This window comes from Gadus morhua, chromosome 5 (genome assembly GCF_902167405.1).
Source record: "Gadus morhua chromosome 5, gadMor3.0, whole genome shotgun sequence".
Classification (NCBI taxonomy): domain Eukaryota; kingdom Metazoa; phylum Chordata; class Actinopteri; order Gadiformes; family Gadidae; genus Gadus; species Gadus morhua.
In genome coordinates, this window is record NC_044052.1 from 8972029 (window position 1) to 8993288 (window position 21260).

Genomic DNA, 21260 nt, shown 5'->3' on the forward strand with positions numbered 1-21260 from the left:
GCTAAGCTGCTCATATCGGCTGTTACGAAGTATAGTTGGGAGTGCTTAACTAACTTTAAGTTAGGCTACTAACTTTGAATTACATGTGATAAAGTTATAGGCCTAGCTGCAATAAACCAATTGGTTTTGCAATCATTATTATAATTGTATATATTAACTAAATGTATCAATTTGTAGCGGCTCACAGGAATATGTTTAATAACTATTGTTTCGTTGATTTATATTTGTAATATATATTTTTTTATGTAGCGCATAAAGATTATATTACAAATGCTGGTTCTACTTTGGTCATACAACCTGTAGGACTCTGTTTTTGAGATACCGCTGCCATCTACTGATGGTTTCTTGAAACAGCACCCATGTCGCTGCTATCTATAATGATTGCAATTAGTGGTGGCCTCTATTATCTTATAGCCTAACTAATGTCCATAAATCTCAAAGACTGCTTTCTTCGACCCTTATGTATCGTTTTCGTGACAGAGACAAAGCAGGCAGGTGTGCGTCGGAGGTCCTGGGTGTGAGGGCGACAGAATGGTGCGCTCCGGGGGCCGCGGTGAAATATGGAGAAGTGGGTTTGAAGTGCGGTGCGTCCTGTGCCTATATTTACAAGGTCGGACGCTAACCAAACGGCCCCGCAAGATTATAACTATCCACAGTCCTCATGACACTCAATAGTATCATTCTCAGATGAACACTTTCATACCGAGAGCGAGAGAGAGAGAGAGCGAGAGCGAGAGCGAGAGCGAGAGCGAGAGCGAGAGCGAGAGACACAGAGAGAGAGAGAACGAGAGAGAGAACGAGCGAAACAGAGAGAAAGGGAACGAGCGAGACAGAGAGAAAGGGGACCCAAGCAAAAGAGAATTCCAACAACCTCCCACCTCCCAGAGGTCAAAGGGCACGTCGATGATTTACTCGGAGACGAGGAGTTATCTCGTCTCCCCTGGCCCACCTGCCTCTCAGAGAGGAGAGGGAAACTAGAGAGCCCCACGCGGGAGAAGGAGAAGCGGGCGGCGTATTTTTAGACGTTAAAATTACAGATGTCCATGTAAAACAGCCCAGGGACGGCGTGCGTCACACCATTAGTTGTAGCCTCTATTGTCTTATAACTGAAGTCCATCTCAAAGACTGCTTTCATCGTACAGTAGGATATTTATCATCAAAATACCGTGCGCCGCCCGGGAATCGAACCCGGGTCGCAAGAATGGGAATCTTGCATGATACCACTACACCAGCGGCGCAGTTCTCCGGTCCTCGGTAATATTTTATTAACAATTCGAATTGCCATTCCTACACCTATTTTGTTATAACTAATGATTTTAAATTTCAGCGACTGCTTTCTTCGTCCATTATTGATCGGTATTCATGCGCATAATATCCATCATCAAAATGCCGTGCGCCGCCCGGGAATCGAACCCGGGTCGCAAGAATGGGAATCTTGCATGATACCACTACACCAGCGGCGCAGCCTGACAGCGATTGGTAATGTTTTTCTGAAAATCATTTGCTCAACAAAGTGTTACCAATACCAAGTTGCATTTCATTTTCACTCAGGAAACGTTGACTTCCTTATCTTGTGGCCACACATTCAGAGCCGTTGGAGACATGCTTTACTGAACGTGTAGGTCTTCATTGGGGTATAAACATCAAGCCAATATCAATACAAAGTTTATCAGCCAAACTGCCCTGCGTTTGGCTTCGCCGTCAGCATTTTGATAAAAAAAAAACTGCAACGGGAATAGATAGATCTGAGAATTAATTGACTGAAAGGAGCAAAGGAAGTGATTTAAATTTGACTGCAGGAGATGCCTATTTGGCAGTAGATTTGGGTGCCTCTTGAATTGATGGAGTTTTCTGAACATATAAGGACCGCAAACGTGGAGAATGTGGTGCTGCGACAGCCGTTCCATCCATCGACCAAAGGCACATTATGCATAACCGGACACCACCTTATCTTTTCTGATCGAGAGAGCCAGAGCTGTCGACAAGTACTTTTGCTCCTCCGGAATATCGATGCCATCGAGAAAAGGTGAGGGTACACAGGCAGTTGAGTCCAAGTTTGACAACTTTCACTTGTTACAACTAATCAGACTAATCAACGACTAATCAAATAACGAGGGCTCTTTTCTTCCATTTAATGATTGGCTGTCTAATTAATGTCTAATTACGGTGTCCCTCAAATCTTATTTTTTTTATCAGCGTGGAAAACCTTTTGGGGAATTCCGGTCTCCTCTCTAGTGCTCGATGGAAGGAAAGGTTGGGCATACATGTGTTCTGCGATATTGTTTTTCATATGCAAGGATCAAATGCTCATATTTTCATTTGGCTCTTTGTATGTTACCTTTCTAATGTGCTTTCACTGCGGTAAGGACAGCATAGATGTCAACTGAAAATGTATGTGAAATGCCCCTTACACATACAGCTTTGACGCTGCCATCTTCAACTCCTGCTGCTATATAAATAGGCTTAGTTTATCTGTTTGTTTGTGTGTGTGTGTGTGTGTGTGTGTGTGTGTGTGTGTGTGTGTGTGTGTGTGTGTGTGTGTGTGTGTGTGTGTGTGTGTGTGTGTGTGTGTGTGTGTGTGTGTGTGTGTGTGTGTGTGTGTGTGTGCGTGCAGCAGAGGCCATAGTTAAAGTAGCCTCAACTTTAGTTGTACAATAATAACGCAAACTTTTAAAACTGTCTGGTTTGTACTTGCATGTGTGTGTGTGTGTCTGCATGTACGCATGTGTGTGTGTGTGTGTGTGTGTGTGTGTGTGTGTGTGTGTGTGTGTGTGTGTGTGTGTGTGTGTGTGTGTGTGTGTGTGTGTGTGTGTGTGTGTGTGTGTGTGTGTGTGTGTGTGTGTGTGTGTGTGTGGTGTGTACGCCTGCGTACAGGGCACCTGGACCCTCCTCCGGGACTCTCACCATTAAGTGCAAGGACCTGTGTGTTTTCCAGTTGGACATCCCGGGCATGGAGCAGTGTCTAAACATCGCTCACTCCATCGAGGTACCAGTCAGCCGTCTGTGCAGTCCCCTATTGTAAACAGAAGTCATCAAATTATTTGTTAAAAACATTTCAGAATGATGTAATTATATTTTGGCAGTTCATTTTCCTAGCCAAGTCATTTAGAGGGTATGGCCAGGGTATGGTATTCTATACTCAAACTCAGTTGGAAACACACTCATTGAAAAATCAATGTGATCATTTGTTAAACCCTATTTATTTTTTTACATGAGGCTGATTCCCTTCTGCCCCTCTTTTCTTTCCCTGGATGGTTCTCTCTCTCTCTCTCTCTCTCTCTCTCTCTCTCTCTCTCTCTCTCTCTCTCTCTCTCTCTCTCTCTCTCTGTCTCTCTCTCTCTCTCTCTCTCTCTCTCTCTCTCTCTCTCTCTCTCTCTCTCTCTCTCTCTCTCTCTCTCTCTCTCTCTCACTCTCTCTCTCTCTCTCTCTCTCTCTCTCTCTCACTCTCTCTCTCTCTCTCTCTCTCTCTCTCTCTCTCTCTCTCTCTCTCTCTCTCTCTCTCTCTCTCTCTCTCTCCCTCTCTCTCTCTCTCTCTCTCTCTCTCTCTCTCTCTCTCTCTCTCTCTCCCTGTTTCTCACCCTAACAGGCGTTGTCCTCCATGAATGAAGTGGCAGACATGTATCCCTTCTTTCACAGGCCCCATGACGCCAGCCTACAGGACCAATGGGGTCTCTCCAGCCCCCAGCACCAGTACCATCAAATGGAGGCGCTGGTGAGAAACTCACACATGTCAAAACTATACACATACACACAAGAACAGTCATCCCTGTTCAAACACAGTGACACACACGTGGGTGTGTTTGTACACACACAATGCTGTCCCTGAAAAGAAAACACGCACACACACACTCACACACACACACACACACACACACACTCGCTCTGTGTGTTTTCTTTACACGATAACCGACACTTTCCACCAATGTTGACAGGGAGCACATGACAGGAAAATGCTGGGCCAACAGAATGTAGGGGTCACAAACAGACACACACACACACACACACACAGACGCGCACACACACACAGACAAACACACACATACTGACACACCGATCCCCCATGGTAGGGGATAGGTAACAGCAGTTGTGTGTCCCAATGCTGTAAAGTGCTTTAACTGGATCTGCTCTATAAAGACTTGCTTAAACTCCTTGCTTGGAAGACAAAGTTTTACCTCTGTAGTCACAATAATTAATTAGTTGCTATACAGGGAAGATTTATGAAGATGCTTAAGGGGGACATAAAAACGAATAGACCATTAACAACGACATGCTCCAACCTGATTTCTTTGTTCGGTACCTCAAAGGAAATTTTCGCTTTGCAGAAATGAAAGTGAAACGTTTTTTGTTTCTCAGGTCTGCATTAGTATATTTATCTTCCAATATTCAATTGTTTGTTTTATGGGGTTGGGGCAGTAAGGGCGGGGGGGGGGGCTTATATGTATTGTTCAACTATGTTGATCTACTATTATTATTGCTTATTCCCGTCTCTATGTCCATCAACCTCCCCTCCACCCCCCCCGTCCCTGACCCTCCCCTCTGTCTCCGTGGTGTTCCCAGCAGCGAGGCAGGTGGCGCCTGAGCTATGTGAACGGAGACCACACAGTGTGTCCCTCCTACCCGCCCACTGTGCTCGTCCCCAAGGCCATCAGCGATGAGGTGCTGCTGAAGGTGGCCAGGTTCAGGCAGGCGGGGCGCTTCCCCGTCGTCTGCTACCACCACAGGAAGAACGGCAAGGTGCAATAGGTCATGTGAGGAAGGAAGTGTGTGAGAGTCTGTGCATCTGCATCACTTGCAAGTCTAGCACTACATAGTATGCAGTCTTTATGAGAGTATTAATCCCCAAACTAGAGCGGTCAAATTAGTTTGATAGTCTAACCATATATAACCAAAAAAAATCTTAAACTTCACCACAGCTCTAAACATTTAACTATTTTACTAATCGTACCATTCTAGTTTGGGTATAAAGTATGCATATTAACCGATTGGCACACACAGTGATAATCAAGCCTTATAATGCTTGGTGTCCCAGGTTATCATGCGCAGCAGTCAGCCCCTGACGGGAGCCAATAGGAAACGCTGCCAGGAGGACGAGCTCCTCCTCCAGGCTGTGATTGATGGCTCGGACAAAGGTTACATCATTGACACTCGCTCCAGTCAGCAGGCACAGCAGGCCAGGATGACGGCGGGGGGGGGGGTTGAGTCCAAATCCAGCTACCCTGGCTGGACAAGGCTGCACAGGCAGATGGAAAAGTGAGTCTGCACAATGGTTTTTAGCTGGAGCTGATGTACTTTAATGGAAACAACGAGTTCACCTGTGTGTATGTGTCTGTGCACATGTAACTATGTGTTTGTCCATGTGTGTGTGTTCTTGACTGTGTATATGTGCGTGTGTGTTTGCGTGCGTGCATGTGTGTGTGACGTTGGGTTCTTCTTCCAGGGGTAAATCCCTCCAGGAGAGCCTCATTAAAGTGGTGGAAGCCTGCGGGGACCAGACAAACAACATGGACCGCTGGCTCAGCAAGCTGGAGAACTCCAAGTGGCTCTACCACGTCCAGACTGCTCTGTCCACGGCTGGGCTGCTGGCAGAGTGCGTGGAGAGGTAGGCTCCACATGAGTCGTGTTTACTACACAAAGCATGGCCCCATGTAGAGGTTATGAATGATGGGGAGGATAGTTATTACAACTTAATATAACATTTTATCACGAGACTCATTCAGATAACAAGATGGACCTTTAAGCCATTAGCATCGTCGGAAATATATTTTATAGCAGAAGTAAAAGCTAAAGCAAAAGTAAACGCATTACATTCCTGTTGATACAGCTAAAGGGCGTTGATGATCTGGTTTTGGTTAGCAAGTTGTTTCCTCTTTCTCAAAACTGAAAAATCAACCACCTGGCATGTGAACCAAATCGCATGTAAAAGTACTTAAACATCAGTCCCGCTACCTATCTTCCTTTCATCCACACCTTACTGTGTTTGTGATGACAGGGACGGCCATTCAGTCCTGGTTCATGGTTCTGAAGGCACAGACTGCACCTTGCTCATCAGCACTCTGGCACAGCTCATTATGGACCCAACCTGCCGCACGCTGGAAGGCTTCCTTACTCTGCTGGAGAGGGAGTGGGTTCAGGTCTGTATGTTTTGTGTGTGTGTGTGTGTGTGTGTGTGTGTGTGTGTGTGTGTGTGTGTGTGTGTGTGTGTGTGTGTGTGTGTGTGTGTGTGTGTGTGTGTGTGTGTGTGTGTGTGTGTGTGTGCGTGCGTGCGTGTGTGTGTGTGTGTGTGTATAAATGTGATGAGAGTGTACAAGCAGTTCTCTAAGTCCTAAGGAATGATAAAGTGCTTCATGGTAGTGCTCTCATAATCGCATCCTCTTCGATGCAAAGGTAACGTCATTTCGTAATATAATGGTTGGCTTTTGGTAAACATTTTGAATTACATTATTTTAAATGAATGTAATAATAGAATATACAAATAACCAGAGCAAAAATAAATCACATCGTGAAAAGAAATCCCGAAAAACGAAAGTGAAACCATTGTTTTCCGCCAACGTTAAAGGTCTTCCACATTATGACTAAAAGGGAACATGCAGAGCGGTCTGAACATCCACACACACCGGATAAAGGACGCGTGTGTTTCCCCCACAGGGCGGCCACCCGTTTCAGCAGCGCTGTGCCCGGTCGGCCCATTCCCACGCCCGGCTGCAGCAGGAGGCCCCTGTGTTCCTGCTGCTGCTGGACTGCGCGTGGCAGCTGTGGTACCAGTTCCCCCTGGCCCTGGGGTTCTCCGAGGACCTGCTCCTCAGGCTGGCCACTGAGGCCTATGCCTCCGACTATGGCACCTTCCTCTGTAACAGCGACCGGGAGAGGTCAGTCGCTGCGGTCCTGAGTCAATGTAGACAGGATTGTACGTTTTAGAATATTTTGGAGTCAAGTGTGTCGGAGCTCTTGAGATAGTACAAAAAGAGAGACTGGGAGTGTATGCCACTATAGTAAGAAACACACAGACACACACACCTCAGAAATGTACAACCAATTTTGAGCGCATTATCTTGAGAGAGAGAGAGAGAGAGAGAGAGAGAGAGAGAGAGAGAGAGAGAGAGAGACACACACACACACACACACACACACACACACACACACACACAAACACACACACACACACACACACACACACACACACACACACACACACACACACACACACACACACACACAGTGTATAAAATTACCTCGTAAAGGTGTGTTGGGAGAAAGTATCTGTTGATGCATATACAGACAGAGATACAGCTTGCAAGAGTGAAAGTATACTTTCCCCCTATTTCTATCCGTCTGTGATGTGTTTTCGAAGGTGTGCCATTGGTGTGAAGGAGAAGACTCACTGTCTTTTCCAGGCCCTGCTGAAGCCAGAGGAGAGAGAGCTTTACAGCAACCCCCTATATGAGTCCACTGAGCTGGCTATCTGGCCCTCGGTGCACCCCCAGTCCCTGCAACTTTGGAGGGGCAAGTCTATGTCGCTTTCCTGACCTTTATGAAAAATAACCTTTATTGATAACAATCCTGTCGATGGTAGGAATGATATTTTTCCTGACTGAAATTAGTCATGTCGTCCGCAGGCTTTTTCCTGAGGTGGAGCCAACAAGGACGTCATCTAGAAGAGGCCCACGACGAAATGAGGAACATGATCTGCCAGTGGGGAAGGTTAGCGGTCCGGTGAAGTGTGTCTGTAGCTCCACCTGCTGGAGGATTGGCGCCAGAGGAGATCCAGAGAGTACAGAATGTTGAAACCCCTCACGATTTGTTTGGATGCTTATCGGATGAAGAGACTACGGACCGACTGTACAATTATGTAGTACTACTGTTCATTATCAACTGTTCATTATTATGTATAATGTCGAATAATTTAAAATACTCTAACCATGACACAATATATTGTACTGTGGTTTGTTTAATTAAGTGTTCTGATTTCAAAGTTGAGTTAGAAAATGTTACAATTTCGTTGTAAATATTTGTACAAAAGACTATCCTAGGCGCCAATAAATTAGTCAGCTTTAACATTCATAACCAGATCTGTCAGCCTCAGGTAAACACAATACAAATCCATTTGAGTCAGCATTTTGCCCACGTTGTGATTTGCCCGCCGGAGTCTGTAGTTCTCTTCTGTGACGTGGAAAAGGCCGCGGCGACGATAGAGTGTGTAAAAACTACAATGCCCAGCGTGAATCTTTACACCTGCTTACTTATCCAATGGATGTTATGTGCGCTAAAACGGCGACCAATCGCACCGCACACCCCAATTCTAACGGTTGGATGCAACAGTTCAATTTCCACAGATGTGATTAGTTGCTAATAGTAGGCCCAAAACGTAACAGTTTCCCTGGATCAACAAGAGGCGGTTTATCTGATCCAAGAACAGATTTAACAAAGATAGGTAGGCTATTTAAATTATGTCTCCCTTTAGCTTAAATGTTATGGTCTTTATACCTGAGGCTATAATTTGAGACAGCACGTGACAAAATGTAGTATTTCAACTGAGTTGTAATTACTCTACTATGTAGAGTAGACTAGTCTGTTCTCTCTAAAGCAGACTTGACAAACCACCATATTCACCTGGACTTTTTCTTTTAGGGCTGCTGCTCAACATGTTATTGGGTATGCGGGTCTGTGGGCCATCTACTGCCGTGTTTCGTCCGTCTACCCTCCGTTGCCTTAGCAGGGCGCACCGGTTGCCCTGTAGAGAATTAACTTGTTCACCCAGACAAACCAGCAGGTGGAACCGCCAAGTATCCGTGACCCCTCGGGACAGTCCGCGTGTTCTCATCACAGGTTCCGTATAGCTTATTCCATCAGTTATTTTTGTATTTATTCATTGATAAACAAGGACATTTGTCGATCGGCACGTTTCAAAACATGGCCGAACGTGTCCTGTGTGTTGGAGTTGTTTTACGTAGACACTGGAAGCCTGAGCGCGTGTCGATGATGTACGTGTTCACAATAGACCGCTTGCAGACAGCGCTGCTGTCATAAAAGAGCCTTCGAGTAGGCCTATGGGAGCATAATGGGGTGCACTAACTTTTTGTCATGGTTAAGCTTCGGTCCAAACAACAACGTCACTGCCCAGTTAAAAAATATTATATATACAAAAAACATATACTTTTCACCCTTTTTCATTGCTTGAAACATTTTTTCCTTGTAAAGGTGGCCTTGGACAATTGGGTTCTGGCCTTGCTCAAATACTGAGGTAAAAGTCAAATTTGGATTCTTATTTGACTGCATGTAAAAAATTATATATCGATTAAAATATTAAACAAGAAATGTGTGTATACATTTTCAGGGAACAGTATGGGAAAGAGAATGTAATCCTGTCAGACATTAAGAAACCCCCAGCACATGTGTTGAGCAGTGGTAAGACTTTTTAAAATCAAACATTTATATTCAAATGTACAAATAAAATTGAAATAATCAGGTGAATTCAATCAGCATACCGTCTCCAATAAATCAATCCCTGTCATCTGTCTGTTTGTCTGTCCGTCTGTCTGTCTGTATGCCTGTCTCCTTTCATCAGGCCCATTTGTATATGCGGATGTATTGGACTTCAAACAACTCAGAGAACTTATTGTAAACCATCGTATCACCTGGTTGGTCCACTACAGCGCTCTGCTCAGTGCTGTTGGTGAGGCCAACGTGGCCTTAGCCCGCAAGATCAACATCTCAGGTAGAAACACGGTTTAAACAAAGTGTCGTCTTGGTGACGCTCTTTCTAAAGGCCTTTCATCTCAACTGCTCCGCTCTTTGATCAGGCCTTCACAATGTGCTGGACCTGGCCTTGGAGAACTGCCTGCGTATCTTTGTCCCCAGCACCATCGGAGCCTTTGGGCCCTCATCTCCTCGCGACCCTGCCCCTGACCTTTGCGTGCAGAGGCCTCGCACTATTTACGGCGTGTCCAAAGTCCACGGGGAGCTGATGGGGGAGGTAAGGACTTAGACAACGCTGACTCACTCACACACCAAAAAAATATTGCACAATTTTGTTGTTGTTGTTGTTATTTTTAGTACCTTTTTCATTTTTCATTCCCATTAGTATCTCCATCACAAATATGGCCTGGACTTCCGCTGTCTTCGCTACCCCGGTGTGATCTCGGCTCACACCCACCCTGGGGGAGGGACCACTGGTATCGGGTCATCTGCACTCACACAACACACGTATCTCCCCCGTTGACCACACGTCGGTCATGGTGGTCTTTTCCTGTCTTTGTGCAGACTATGCGGTGCAGATCTTCCACGACGCCGTCAGCACGGGCAACCACGAGTGCTACCTAAGGTCCGACACGCGCCTTCCCATGATGCACATCTCCGACTGCCACCGCGCCACCGTGGAGTTCATGCACGCGCCGGAGAGCCAGCTGTCCCTGCGCACCTACAACATCGCTGCCATGAGCTTCACCCCAGAGGAGGTGGCCCTGGAGATACAAAAACATGTGCCTGAATTCAAGGTCACCTACAAGCCAGACACAGTCCGCCAAACCATCGGTGCGTTATTCATTCGTCTCATTCTATTTACGTATGGGTCCGTTTTATGGCATTACATTGCATCATTGATTAAATTTGGGATTGGAAAGCAAGCATTTAAATAGTATCAGACGAGGGATGTGCAATCATGCTTGATAATTTCTGAATCAAATTATGAATATCAAATATAAATTGAGTACATGTTGGTCATCTAATTAAAAAAACTAGATTTAATTCATTGATTAAGAAGCAGGAAGGGGTTAGACATCTGGCTCAAGGACACCTACAGGCAGACTGTGGGCGACTGGGACTAAAGCCAGTTTAGTTAGTAACTTTCTGCTCGGACCCATTCTCTGCCTGGTCTGGCTGCTCCACAGACCAGGGGCCCGGGAGTGTTGACAGTGACCCAGTCCACTGCCATTAACCATCATTGGCTAAAACCAAAATATTGAATAGATTGAATAGTAGTTGCATTGTTATTGTGTTTTTACAACTACTGAGGATATTTTCCATAAAAATGAAATTCAAAATATATCAGCTAATGGTGAATCGGCATATTATTGTCTGGCGACTCTTTAGGAAATCTGGAGAGGGGTGGGCCTCTTACAATGTCTGCACAGCCAATGCCACTACGCCATCCTGCACTAACCACCAATAATATTAAAGTTCTAATCATGTTGCAGCGGACAGCTGGCCTGTGAGGTTTGATGACTCCAACGCGAGGAGAGACTGGGGCTGGGCACCGGTCTACGGGCTTGAAGGGCTGGTCTCGGACATGCTCCGCTCCATCCGAGAAAAGAGGACCGTTGAGGGACTGCCGGTCAGCTAGCAAAGCCTGCGCTGCAGACTGAAGGGGCAGTCCTGATGCTGAACCCGTCACTTGAGCTTTATGTTTGAATATGCTTTGACCAAAGAGTTTTGCAGTACAATCCTGTACTATTTAAAATGCAACGGTCAAACGGATCCAGAACACTTCTTTAACTACGGACACTAGGAATGAATGCGCACAAACACACACGGTTTTCAGGGAGCCGTACAACTGTCTTTCTAAGGACTCTCCTGTCGTCTTCCTTTATTGTTGTTTAACTTGTTTCAACAGTTTACAATTGCTTAGACTTTATATTCTTTTCAAAATACCATTTGTACTTAATGTTCACATAAATATACCAAATTACTATTTAAATTGATTGGCTATGACTTCTTGACATAATGAGGTCAAATATATATATTCTTTAATCATAGCAGATTTGTTCACTAGATGTGTAACATTTTCAGCAGTGCAAGTAGTAAGTAATAAAAAATATGTATAAATATATGCATATATATATATATATATATATATATATATATATATATATATATTTAAAAAATCTTGGTGTACTCGCATTGAAAATTAAACCAAATTGCCACAAAAATGACTCTTTACGTCTCATCTTTACAACTAAAACAATATTGATTCGAAATATCTAGTCATCATCTAATATCTATTTGCATGTGTGCTGTTTCCCAACGTGAATTACATTTGATACAAAACTGTTTTCTTTAATTTGCGCACGTTTATATTTTGTCGCCAGGTGTTGTGTAAACAAATACAGCCAATGTATCCACTACGTAAAGTAAATGTGCGCACCGTTACTAAACGAGCGACCTCTAGTTGCCGGTGCAGTACTCTGGACGTCCTGTAGATGTATGCCTCGTGCGGCTCCAGTGCTCGTCGATTGGATCTCAGCTGGCGTAGTCCGTCTTTCTTCAGCAGCGCCTGCTAATATCTCTCCACAGGAATGGACGCGGGATTCTTCCGCGTAAGTGCTCCGTGTTTTATAGCCATGATTTGACACGTTTGTACACAAAACTTTATTTGTGATTATTGTGTTGGGTGTAGATGATTGTTGGATAATACGTAGTTAGCTAATGCGCCATTAGGCTGCCGATTGGAGCTAACGTAGCTCGGCCTTGCGTTCAGAGCGGAAGCAGATAGTGGGGGGTTCTGCTCTTTCTATGTCAGCTAGTTGTAAATGCACGATGAGTTAGGAGCCTTGGTGTACTAGGCATTTATTTACGCATTTGCTGGGGTTTGGATTGCTGCTGTCGGCGAAAACATTTGGTGAAGCTAACAGGCTGACTTTTAGCCTTAATCGAAGATGGCGACCGAACATTAGGTTACCAAGAACGGTCTTCGCATCCCAACTAATAACACATTATGTCTTACACTCAGTTGATCTGTGTTATAACTCACTCCCATCGATTCTAATACATAGACGTAAAGTGTCCTTAACACGCCATTGCTGAATAATAAACATTTGCAATAGTCTTGGATCTCACTACCTGCTATGCCAAGTTTCTGGCCAGAGATTAGCATGAGCGGAGCTAACGGCTATTTAGCTTGTCTTAAGGGTCATGTACCATAGTGATCATCCTCTTCACCTGGCAGCACATCTGCATAAAAACGATATGGCCAGGTATCCCGTGTAAGGGCGTATTTAGTTTGCACGTACATCATGTTGTAAATTTGTCTTTTTACAGGGCACGAGTGCGGAACAAGACAACCGATTCAGCAACAAGCATAAGAAACTACTAAAGCAACTCAAATTTGCAGAATGTCTGGACAAGAAGGTACATATCACATCAACAACTATTCTGCCTGCTCCCATAGTTTTCTTGTTTAGAAAATCAATAAACAAAACAGTTGGTTGTGGCCTAATCTATTACTCGATTGTTTATTTTTTTTTTTATCTTTTAGGTGGACATGACCAAAGTAAACCTGGAGGTCATCAAACCCTGGATTACTCAGCGAGTCACCGAGATCCTGGGATTCGAAGATGATGTTGTCATAGAATTCATATTTAACCAGCTGGATGAGAAGGTAATTCCTTTTAATGCACAACATTACTTTTGTTACTAAGCACATGTGTGATTGCAGCCAATTGATTAGCAAGCAGACAAGCACAGGTTGTAGATTAAACTGGAGTAAAAAACACGATTATTTGGTATCACCAGAACAGACTAACCAAAAGTGCTGTCCAGAACATAGAACAATTAAAATGCCATAATCTTGTTGTTGCTGTGATGTGACAAAGTGCCTTTGTGTAGCCGTCTTCTAATGCTGATGTGATTTATGATTTAAAAGGCCTGAACCAATATGGATGTTATACCTTGCATCAGAAGTATAGCACCAACACCTAATTAGCTCTCTCCTGAGCCCAAAGTCACTGAGCCCAACTCTCCCTACATGATGCACTGTGTGGTTTTGAGGTGAGTTATGTGTAGGGATTGCCATATCATATCAGTGGTGAATAAATTGGAACTATGCAATATTATAGTATATCATACTTGCAACGCATCATTTGGTTACCTTAAATCCCATAAACTCTTTCTGAAATTGAAGGGATTTGGAAGCAGAATAATTGTAACAGTATTATAATCATATTGGTAAGATTTATATTAGATGCGTTTACTTTCTTTTTGGCAAAAGAATGCAGTGGAAGTCACCATTTTGACTGGCAAAATTGCGTTTATGAGCAAAGCCACTGTTATTTATTATTCTAATAATGCTCAAATGTGCATGATCCCTTTTTAATTTATTTATATAAATCATGTTTTGTATATAGTGATATTGTTTTAAATGGTAGAATACACTTTCTAAGATTAATTCCTGCTAAACACCAAGCACTAATATCAATTTTTGCAGAAAAACCTTTAAAACTTTCAATGGCAATATTCATGCAGTTGCCAGTTAGATTCCATATCGAAGCATTGTTGACCTATTTTTGGTAATCCTTCCCCACCCTCTAAGGATTTTACTCACTTTAAACACATTAACTTCTGTGATAAAAAACACCAATATACTGGTGCTGAACGCCGGTAAAGTGCTATAAATGGGTATCGTGAGGTGGGTGGTGGTAACTATTAAGTCTAATGGGTACTGTATGCTAGTGGCATGAGAGGTTGTGATCAGTGACACAGAAAGGGGCATTTCACAATCTTTGTCAGTTGTTAAAACCCAGCTTTCATGAACTGTGTACTCATTATTGCTTGTTCGTCTCTTGCAATTTAGATAAATGATATAACATTAAGCTCAAGGTGGTTGAGTCTCAAGCAGTAGGGCGGCGGAAGCAAGCCATGGGAGCTCCGTACCCTCTGATCCCAGGGCCTCACGGAAGACACCGGAACTGTACTTGCAGTGTTGGGGTTTATTACACTCTGTAATGTGGCTATATGTTTATCTCTGGTGCTAGACTATGGGGAGGCAAAACATGTGCCAAGGAGTGCAGGGTTTTAACATTGTTGGGGTGGGCCCTGTAAAAAAGCATTGATAGACTTTATTTTTTAGAAGAAGAATCTGGGGGTGTTTGAGGGCAGTACCAGCGTCAATTGTGGGTGTATCATCAGTTTGCATGCAGATATATTTTTATATTTAGATCAGTCTAGACTCATCTAGATTATGTTCTCAGTTTTCAGGAGTATGATTTCATTCAGCCACACCCTCTTTTTTTTTTTTATTGGTTACTAGTTGGTTCACTATTGGGCCCAGGGTGGTTGCAAATGTTTTTTTAATTACTTATCATTGGAAATAGCAGTAATAACAGCAGTTGTAGTTTAGTCAGGATCCAGGGTAGGGTGTCCCCTTAATGGAACACTCCCTCCTCCACCAGTACTATCTCTGCCATGTTTCAACGGCCATATTGTTGGTTCTCTTCCCCTTCGTGTGTGTGTGTGTGTGTGTGTGTGTGTGTGTGTGTGTGTGCGCGTGTGTGTGTGCGTGTTGCAGCACCCTGATAGCAAGATGATGCAGATCAACCTGACCGGCTTCCTGAATGGAAAGAACGCCAGGGAGTTCATGCGAGACCTATGGCCCTTGTTGCTCAGTGCCCAGGAGAACATCGCTGGAATCCCCTCTGCCTTCCTGGAGCAGAAGAAGGAGGAGATCAAGCAGAGACAGGTACATCCACTCTCTTATCCTCCCTTTTACAAGTCCACAGGCATGAAGAAGTTTGTAGTATCTTGTCTCGGTGTTGCGCGAAGGTTTTTGCACCCGTTCATGTCCGTTTTGTTATCCTGCAGATTGAGCAGGAGAAGCTTGCGTCTCTCAAGAAACTGGATGACGACAAGAAGGAAAAAGAAAACAAGGAGCGAGAACGAGCTCAGTCCAAGAGCCCCAGGAGGTGAGTCAAATAGGGTCAACGCAGGGTTCAAGAGGGTTGCACGTCAAACGGTAGAACAGACCACTCAATGTGGCCGCCTCATGTCTGCCCAGGAGGAAGTCACGGTCACCTTCACCACGACGAAGGTCCCCCGTGAAGCGGGACAGGAAGCCCAGCCCCCCGCGCTCTCCACGTCACAAGCCCGGCCCAGTGACCGGGGGTACACCCCCACCTGCTTTGATGCCGCTGCTCCCAAAGCCAGAGGAGCTCCAACCCGAACCCGAGGTGCCAGCAAGCGCCGTTCCAGAACCTGTCGTCCCCCAGCTTGCCTCTATCAGGTTAGCAGGGAACTGTCACCATGTAACATATCCTGCAGCATTTCTATCATTGGAGCATGGCCTCTAAGATTCCTCTCGCTTGTCGTTCCCCCGGCCACCAGTGAGGAGGTGGTGGAAGTGGAGGTGGCGAAAGTGGATCCTGTCCCTGAGCTGAAGCAGCCTTCTCCAGAGAAGGTTGCCAAGAAGGAGGAGCGGCCAAAGTCCCGGGAGAGGGACAAGGACGGCCGGAGGGACCGGCCCCGCCACCGATCCCGCTCCCGCTCCCGTCGCCGCCGCTCCTTCTCCAGGTAAAGCCGGCTGCCCTCAAACTTTCTCTATCCTACTTAAGACAGAATGCTACTTTCCTCGGTGTTTTTACATTCCTCGTTATTCCGTATTAATGTATGGCGTTTGTCTTGTAGATCCTACTCGCCCCGCAGAAGGCCCAGTCCCAGGAGGAGAATGTCCCCGCGCCGTAGGAGCCCTCCCCGACGTGGCCCACAAAGCTCCCGACACAGACACAGGCGCTCACCTGTCCGACGGTAAGCGATCGCAGCATCCATGGTCAGCCACAACCTCCTTAACCGTCTCTCAGCACTGCCACTCACGTCTGTAATAATAATAATACATTTAATTTAAAGGGCGCCTTTCAAGACACCCAAGGTCACCTTACAGAGCATAAAGTTATCATAAATCGTTTAAAAACAAAACATTGTGGAATAATAATAATAATAAATAAATAAATAAATAAAAAACAAGACAAAACAAACAATAAAGACAGTGATCAGTTAGATGTTGTGTGCGAGTTTGAACAGGTGAGTTTTGAGTTGTGACTTGACGGCTTGTAATGACGCTCCCCCTTCCACTGCTGGGCCACAGGAGGCGCTCTCGCTCCGCCTCGACCTCGGGAAGCAGTTCTTCCAAGTCCCACTCGCCCAAGAAGGCTGTGAAGAGAACGTCTGCCACGCCGCCCCGTAAACAGCCACGCCTCCTGGACCCCGCCGGTAGCCCCCCAGGAAAGGACCGCCGCTCCGCGTCCCCGCGGGCCAGGAAGGGCCGCGGCTCCCCCTCTCCTTCCAGAGCTGCCGGTATGAACATCTCTAATCTGCTCGTTTTTTAATGTCTTCAAACGTTCGTCATTTGTTAATTCCTAATCACTTCTGAACTGGGCACTGATGGTGAAGGCAAGGACCTCATGACGTGTCGACATCAGCCCTAAAAGGTGTTTTTATTCATTCTTCCAGGGGTAAAACGAAAACCAGTAGTAGGCAGAGCCGAGTCACCAGCAGACAATCCCAAACCAAGACGATCTGAAGACTCGGAGTCCGGTGAGAATCTGAAATGTTTATACTAGAGCTGTCGAGCGATTAAAATATTTAATCGTGATTAATCGCATTAATGTCATAGTTGACTCACGATTAATCGTGATTAATCGCAAATTATTTTTCTATGCTAAATATCCCTTGATTTTTTTTGTCCCATAGTTCTTCTCATTTTAATTCTCTTATCAACATGGTGAAGTGCATCGGCTTGCCTTGTGCAAATGATTTTTTATTGATAACAACATTGGCATACACTGATCAAAACAGGACGATACAAAAAAAGAGCCTATAGTGCAATTAAACGACTGCTTTGAACAAATGTCATTTGAACATAGCAGTCAGGCTACTGCTTCTTTGTTTTGAGCCAAAGAAAAAAAAAAAAAAGTTTATTTTTTTTTAAATACAATAATTGCGTTAATCGCGCGATAAAAATTTTAACGCCGTTATATTTGGTTTGCGTTAACGCCGTTAATAACGCGTTTAACTGACAGCTCTAGTTTATACTAATACTAATGTGGACTATGCCAATGACAGGATGCTTCTCTAATATGTTCACTATCAACATAAGATAAGATGTTCTTGATTAGTCCCAGATGTGAAATTCATGTCGCGTCAACATCCTGTAATCTATGCTTTTGTAATACGCTAATACTATGCTCAGAGGACAGTGAGTAACTACAGTAGAATGCTATATTGAGCCATACTTGACAAGGACGGAAATGTGTCCAGAGTTTACATAAGATAAAGATTTATTGGCCCTGATGCCTTGTCGTGACCAGCTGGTTTCATGGTGTATGAATGTTATCTGATTGTAACTTGACTTTTCAGACGAAGATAAAAATGAAAAAGACGCAACCGCAGATTCAGTGCAACAAAGGCGTCAATACCGCAGGCAGAATCGTGAGTCTTCCTCAGGTTAGAAGTGGATTTTGCTTTTGTTTTAGTTGGAGTCTCTCCCAAACAAAGTCCACCTCAACACTTTCTCTTTTTTTATGATTTTCTTTTTTTGTTTTTGCCGTTGTAATTGTATACATACAGACGTGGAAGCCAAGGATGGAATGACTTGCTGTTGTTTTTTGTGTTTTCCAGGTTCCGGTTCTTCTTCCTCATCAGAGGAAGAGGCCGCCAAGAAACCCCCGGCGCCCGGCCCAGCGCCCCGCAACGGCGATGTCCGCAGGAGGCGCAGCCACTCGGCCTCCCCGCGGAGACGCCACCGGGACGCGTCACCAAGGTCAGCCGAGTGGCCCTGCTGTAGAGAGGCCCCCCCCTATGCTGGTTGTTAAAGATCGATCATCATCATTCCTTCCTCCAGTACTGATTTGAAATGTTTCCTACTCTCTCCCCCAATCAGGAGAAGACGGTCTCCTTCTCCACGAGGACGCGGGCGGCGCTCCCCATCCCCACGCCGGCGCAGATCCCCCTCTCCCCCCAGACGGAGGTACGGACCCTCGCTGACTCATCTCACGGTTTGAACCCACGAAGCCCCTGACCAGCGCCCTCCTGATAACCCCCTCGTTGTACCCACCAGGTCCCCGTCCCCGCCGCCCCGGAGGCGCTCCCCTTCCCCCCCCCCTCGCAGGCGCTCCCCCTCCCCGCGCCGCTACTCCCCGCCCATCCAGCGCCGGTACAGCCCTTCGCCGGTGCCAGTGCAGAAGAGGAGGATGTCCGGCTCCCCCACCAAAGGCTCCCCGCCCGCCTCCAAGCGCCGCGTCTCCAGGTCTCCCAAGCGCAGGAGCCCTCCGCCCGGCCAGAAGAGGCGCACGCCCCCGTCTTCCACGTCTCCCATGCAAAGGCACCGGCGGAGCCCCATGTTGCCTTCCATGCGGCCCGGCAGGGACGCGCGGTCCCCGGCCGCCGCGGCCAAGCGCCTCTCCCCGTCCCCGGCGCAGCGAGGCCGCGGCGGGGCCAGGGGCTCCGCAAGCCCCCCCAGGCGCTTCGATGCCACCAGCACCTCTCCATCCAATCAGAGGAGGCAGCCGTCCCCCTCCCATGGCAACAGAGCCATCCGCAGGGTGTCCAGGACCCCGGAGCCACGCAAGAACCAGAGGCAAGCACGCGTCTCCATGATTCATATGCTGGGATGGTATTCTACCACCTAGGTGGAACACTTAAAAGTCTTAATGTTTAAGATTAAGCCAGTCCAAGTGAGTAGGCAGGAGACTTTCAGAATTAAGAAAACGAAATGACTGTTCTGTCCAACGTAACAGGCTGTGCAACTGTCACGGTACTAGCTTAGCTTGGCTGTCATGAGTGCGAGAGGTTTCGGGAGTATCAATGCTACAATTCTTGTACACAAAGAGAGGTACGGTCTGGCCGGCAGATTTTATTTGTAGAATATATCTGTCGTAGGATTATATTTTTAATGAATGCACAGCTCTGACGTCCTCTCCTCCATGTCCACGCTCCAGGTCCTCTGCGAGCCCCCAACCGATAAAGAGAATGTCCTCCAGGTCGAGGTCCGTCTCCCCGGCTCCGCCGGCGGCCCTGAAGCGTCCGGCGCCGGGCTCTGCCTCTCCTTCTCCCTCTCGCTCTGCCAGCGGCTCTCCTCCTCCAGCCAAGAAGGCCAGCAGCGGTTCTGCCAGCCCATCCCCCAGCAAGGCAAGCACCCTTATCCCTCCGACCGGGGGACATGCCCCCCTAATATCTTGTGTTGCCGTATAGCCGTAGTTTTGGATGTGGAAGACATTTCGGTGCACTGCAATCCTTGGATTACCGTGACGCCGTCTTGCTCTTCAGTATTGGGTATGTGGATAATCTGTAATTGCTGGTTGTCCCCGCTGTTCCTGCAGAATTCGGACGCAGAGGGCGGAAAGAAGAAGAAGAAGAAGAAGGAGAAGAAACACAAGAAAGAGAAGAAGCATAAGAAACGCAAGAAGCACAGGAAGGAGAAGAGCGGCGGCCCGGCGACGGGAAACGGCCAGGAGAGCCTTGGGGCGAACGAGGACCAAGATTCAAAAAAGGTGAAGTCTGCTTTACTGATACGTGAGGATTGTTCTTAATTGGAGCATACCAGTGTAACGGGGCCTGCCTGTGACGGGAGGTAGCGTTTGTCCCAATGTTTTAGTTTGAATATGACATAATTAATGCTACCTTTCTTTAAGGAATCAGACAGCGAAGTAGAGGACAGCCTGGATGATCTAGAGAAGCACCTGCGTGAGAAGGCACTGCGCTCCATGAGGAAAGCACAGATTTCCCCATCGCAGATGTCCTGAGAGCCAGGGCGTGTCTGTTAATTCTGCTGTCTCTTTCCCCCTTATCCTCCCCCCTCTCTCTTTTTGAAGTTTGTCCCTGACCTGGTTCAGCTTTAGAATGTACAAATTATTTGTTCTTTAGTCATATTTTTTTTATTATTATTACGGGTTTGGTTTGTCTGCAAGGTTGGGGTTATTAATAGGTTGATTTGAACCAGGATATCTCATTTCAGTTTAACCCATTGTGTATTATGAAGGTATATTATCTAAACCGTGACATACCCGTTCCTACTTATGGGTTTTCAAGGACTGAAACGGTCTAAAGAACATGGCCTGCATTAGGGAACATGTCAAATCTACCACAAACATATACACACACACACACACACACAATAGCCGACTACATGTGAATTTGACTGCATGTAGGACTTCCATAACTCTGATGTGCATGACCAACGACCTAGGAGTGTAGAGGGGAACTGGCATTCTGTTACAAGGACCTATACATAGACCTAGGACAGTCTCACACCACTCTTCTGCGTGCACTGTATACAACATTGTAGCAGAATGTCTTGCCTCATATTTGATGTTCTACAGGTGTTTGGCATCTTAAAACTATGCTGTTAATGTATGGCTCTGAAACAGTCTGAGAGGTTACTTTCATTTTCAAAATAAATTGGTATAACGTTATGTTGATCTTGCGCCCGTGTACCATTTCCTACCTGGCTTTTGACATCCTTTGAAATTAAAAACCTTTTTTATAATATCTGGGGGTTGTACTTT

General features: G+C 45.9%; 3 protein-coding genes and 2 non-coding genes across 10 annotated transcripts; 3 read left to right on the forward strand and 2 right to left on the reverse strand.

Annotated features, from left to right (window-relative positions):
- The first annotated feature begins 820 nt into the window (after positions 1-820).
- On the forward strand, positions 821-7922 carry zgc:154055 (PH-GRAM_MTMR9 and Myotub-related domain-containing protein). Of its 5 annotated transcripts, none has more exons than XM_030357258.1 (12): positions 821-1254; positions 1328-2026; positions 2197-2253; positions 2875-2986; positions 3587-3712; positions 4561-4734; positions 5030-5250; positions 5438-5599; positions 5990-6131; positions 6646-6866; positions 7349-7500; positions 7614-7922. In XM_030357258.1, the coding sequence occupies exons 2-12, from the start codon at positions 1842-1844 to the stop codon at positions 7712-7714; spliced, it is 1653 nt and encodes a 550-aa protein (XP_030213118.1). In that variant the 5' UTR covers positions 821-1254; positions 1328-1841; the 3' UTR covers positions 7715-7922. The 5 variants fall into 5 exon arrangements, with proteins under 5 accessions (XP_030213118.1, XP_030213121.1, XP_030213116.1 ...); XM_030357256.1 differs by having other exon boundaries at positions 822-1254; positions 4558-4734; XM_030357261.1 differs by lacking the exon at positions 2197-2253.
- trnag-ccc (transfer RNA glycine (anticodon CCC)) lies at positions 1168-1238 on the reverse strand. The gene has a single exon. It is a non-coding gene; the product is annotated as a tRNA-Gly (tRNA).
- trnag-ccc (transfer RNA glycine (anticodon CCC)) lies at positions 1393-1463 on the reverse strand. The gene has a single exon. It is a non-coding gene; the product is annotated as a tRNA-Gly (tRNA).
- A 151-nt stretch (positions 7923-8073) lies between the features above and the next one.
- On the forward strand, positions 8074-11822 carry tdh2 (L-threonine dehydrogenase 2). Its single transcript, XM_030357262.1, has 9 exons — positions 8074-8428; positions 8626-8823; positions 9196-9238; positions 9332-9402; positions 9563-9712; positions 9798-9970; positions 10079-10169; positions 10258-10527; positions 11190-11822. The coding sequence occupies exons 2-9, from the start codon at positions 8640-8642 to the stop codon at positions 11333-11335; spliced, it is 1128 nt and encodes a 375-aa protein (XP_030213122.1). The 5' UTR covers positions 8074-8428; positions 8626-8639; the 3' UTR covers positions 11336-11822.
- Positions 11823-12154: 332 nt separating this feature from the next.
- srrm1 (serine/arginine repetitive matrix 1) lies at positions 12155-21243 on the forward strand. Of its 2 annotated transcripts, none has more exons than XM_030357254.1 (17): positions 12155-12308; positions 13030-13119; positions 13247-13369; positions 15275-15445; positions 15568-15668; positions 15761-15985; positions 16087-16272; positions 16387-16506; positions 16844-17052; positions 17209-17292; positions 18115-18201; positions 18376-18517; positions 18638-18724; positions 18815-19333; positions 19695-19884; positions 20076-20246; positions 20388-21243. In XM_030357254.1, the coding sequence occupies exons 1-17, from the start codon at positions 12288-12290 to the stop codon at positions 20496-20498; spliced, it is 2637 nt and encodes an 878-aa protein (XP_030213114.1). In that variant the 5' UTR covers positions 12155-12287; the 3' UTR covers positions 20499-21243. The 2 variants fall into 2 exon arrangements, with proteins under 2 accessions (XP_030213114.1, XP_030213115.1); XM_030357255.1 differs by having other exon boundaries at positions 18115-18186.
- The last annotated feature ends 17 nt before the right edge of the window (positions 21244-21260 follow it).

Excerpts from the sequence above, each read along its gene's own strand:
- zgc:154055 (XM_030357256.1), top strand. The coding sequence starts at position 1,842 with ATGGAGTTTTCTGAACATATAAGGACCGCAAACGTGGAGAATGTGGTG. Across the intron at positions 2,027-2,196 it reads ATCGATGCCATCGAGAAAAG|CGTGGAAAACCTTTTGGGGA; the intron begins GTGAGGGTACAC and ends TTTTTTTATCAG. Across the intron at positions 6,867-7,348 it reads TGTAACAGCGACCGGGAGAG|GTGTGCCATTGGTGTGAAGG; the intron begins GTCAGTCGCTGC and ends GTGTTTTCGAAG.
- tdh2 (XM_030357262.1), top strand. The coding sequence starts at position 8,640 with ATGTTATTGGGTATGCGGGTCTGTGGGCCATCTACTGCCGTGTTTCGT. Across the intron at positions 9,971-10,078 it reads ACGGGGAGCTGATGGGGGAG|TATCTCCATCACAAATATGG; the intron begins GTAAGGACTTAG and ends CATTCCCATTAG. Across the intron at positions 10,170-10,257 it reads CCCTGGGGGAGGGACCACTG|ACTATGCGGTGCAGATCTTC; the intron begins GTATCGGGTCAT and ends GTCTTTGTGCAG.
- srrm1 (XM_030357254.1), top strand. The coding sequence starts at position 12,288 with ATGGACGCGGGATTCTTCCGC. Across the intron at positions 15,446-15,567 it reads AGGAGATCAAGCAGAGACAG|ATTGAGCAGGAGAAGCTTGC; the intron begins GTACATCCACTC and ends GTTATCCTGCAG. Across the intron at positions 17,053-17,208 it reads CTCTCCTTCCAGAGCTGCCG|GGGTAAAACGAAAACCAGTA; the intron begins GTATGAACATCT and ends TCATTCTTCCAG.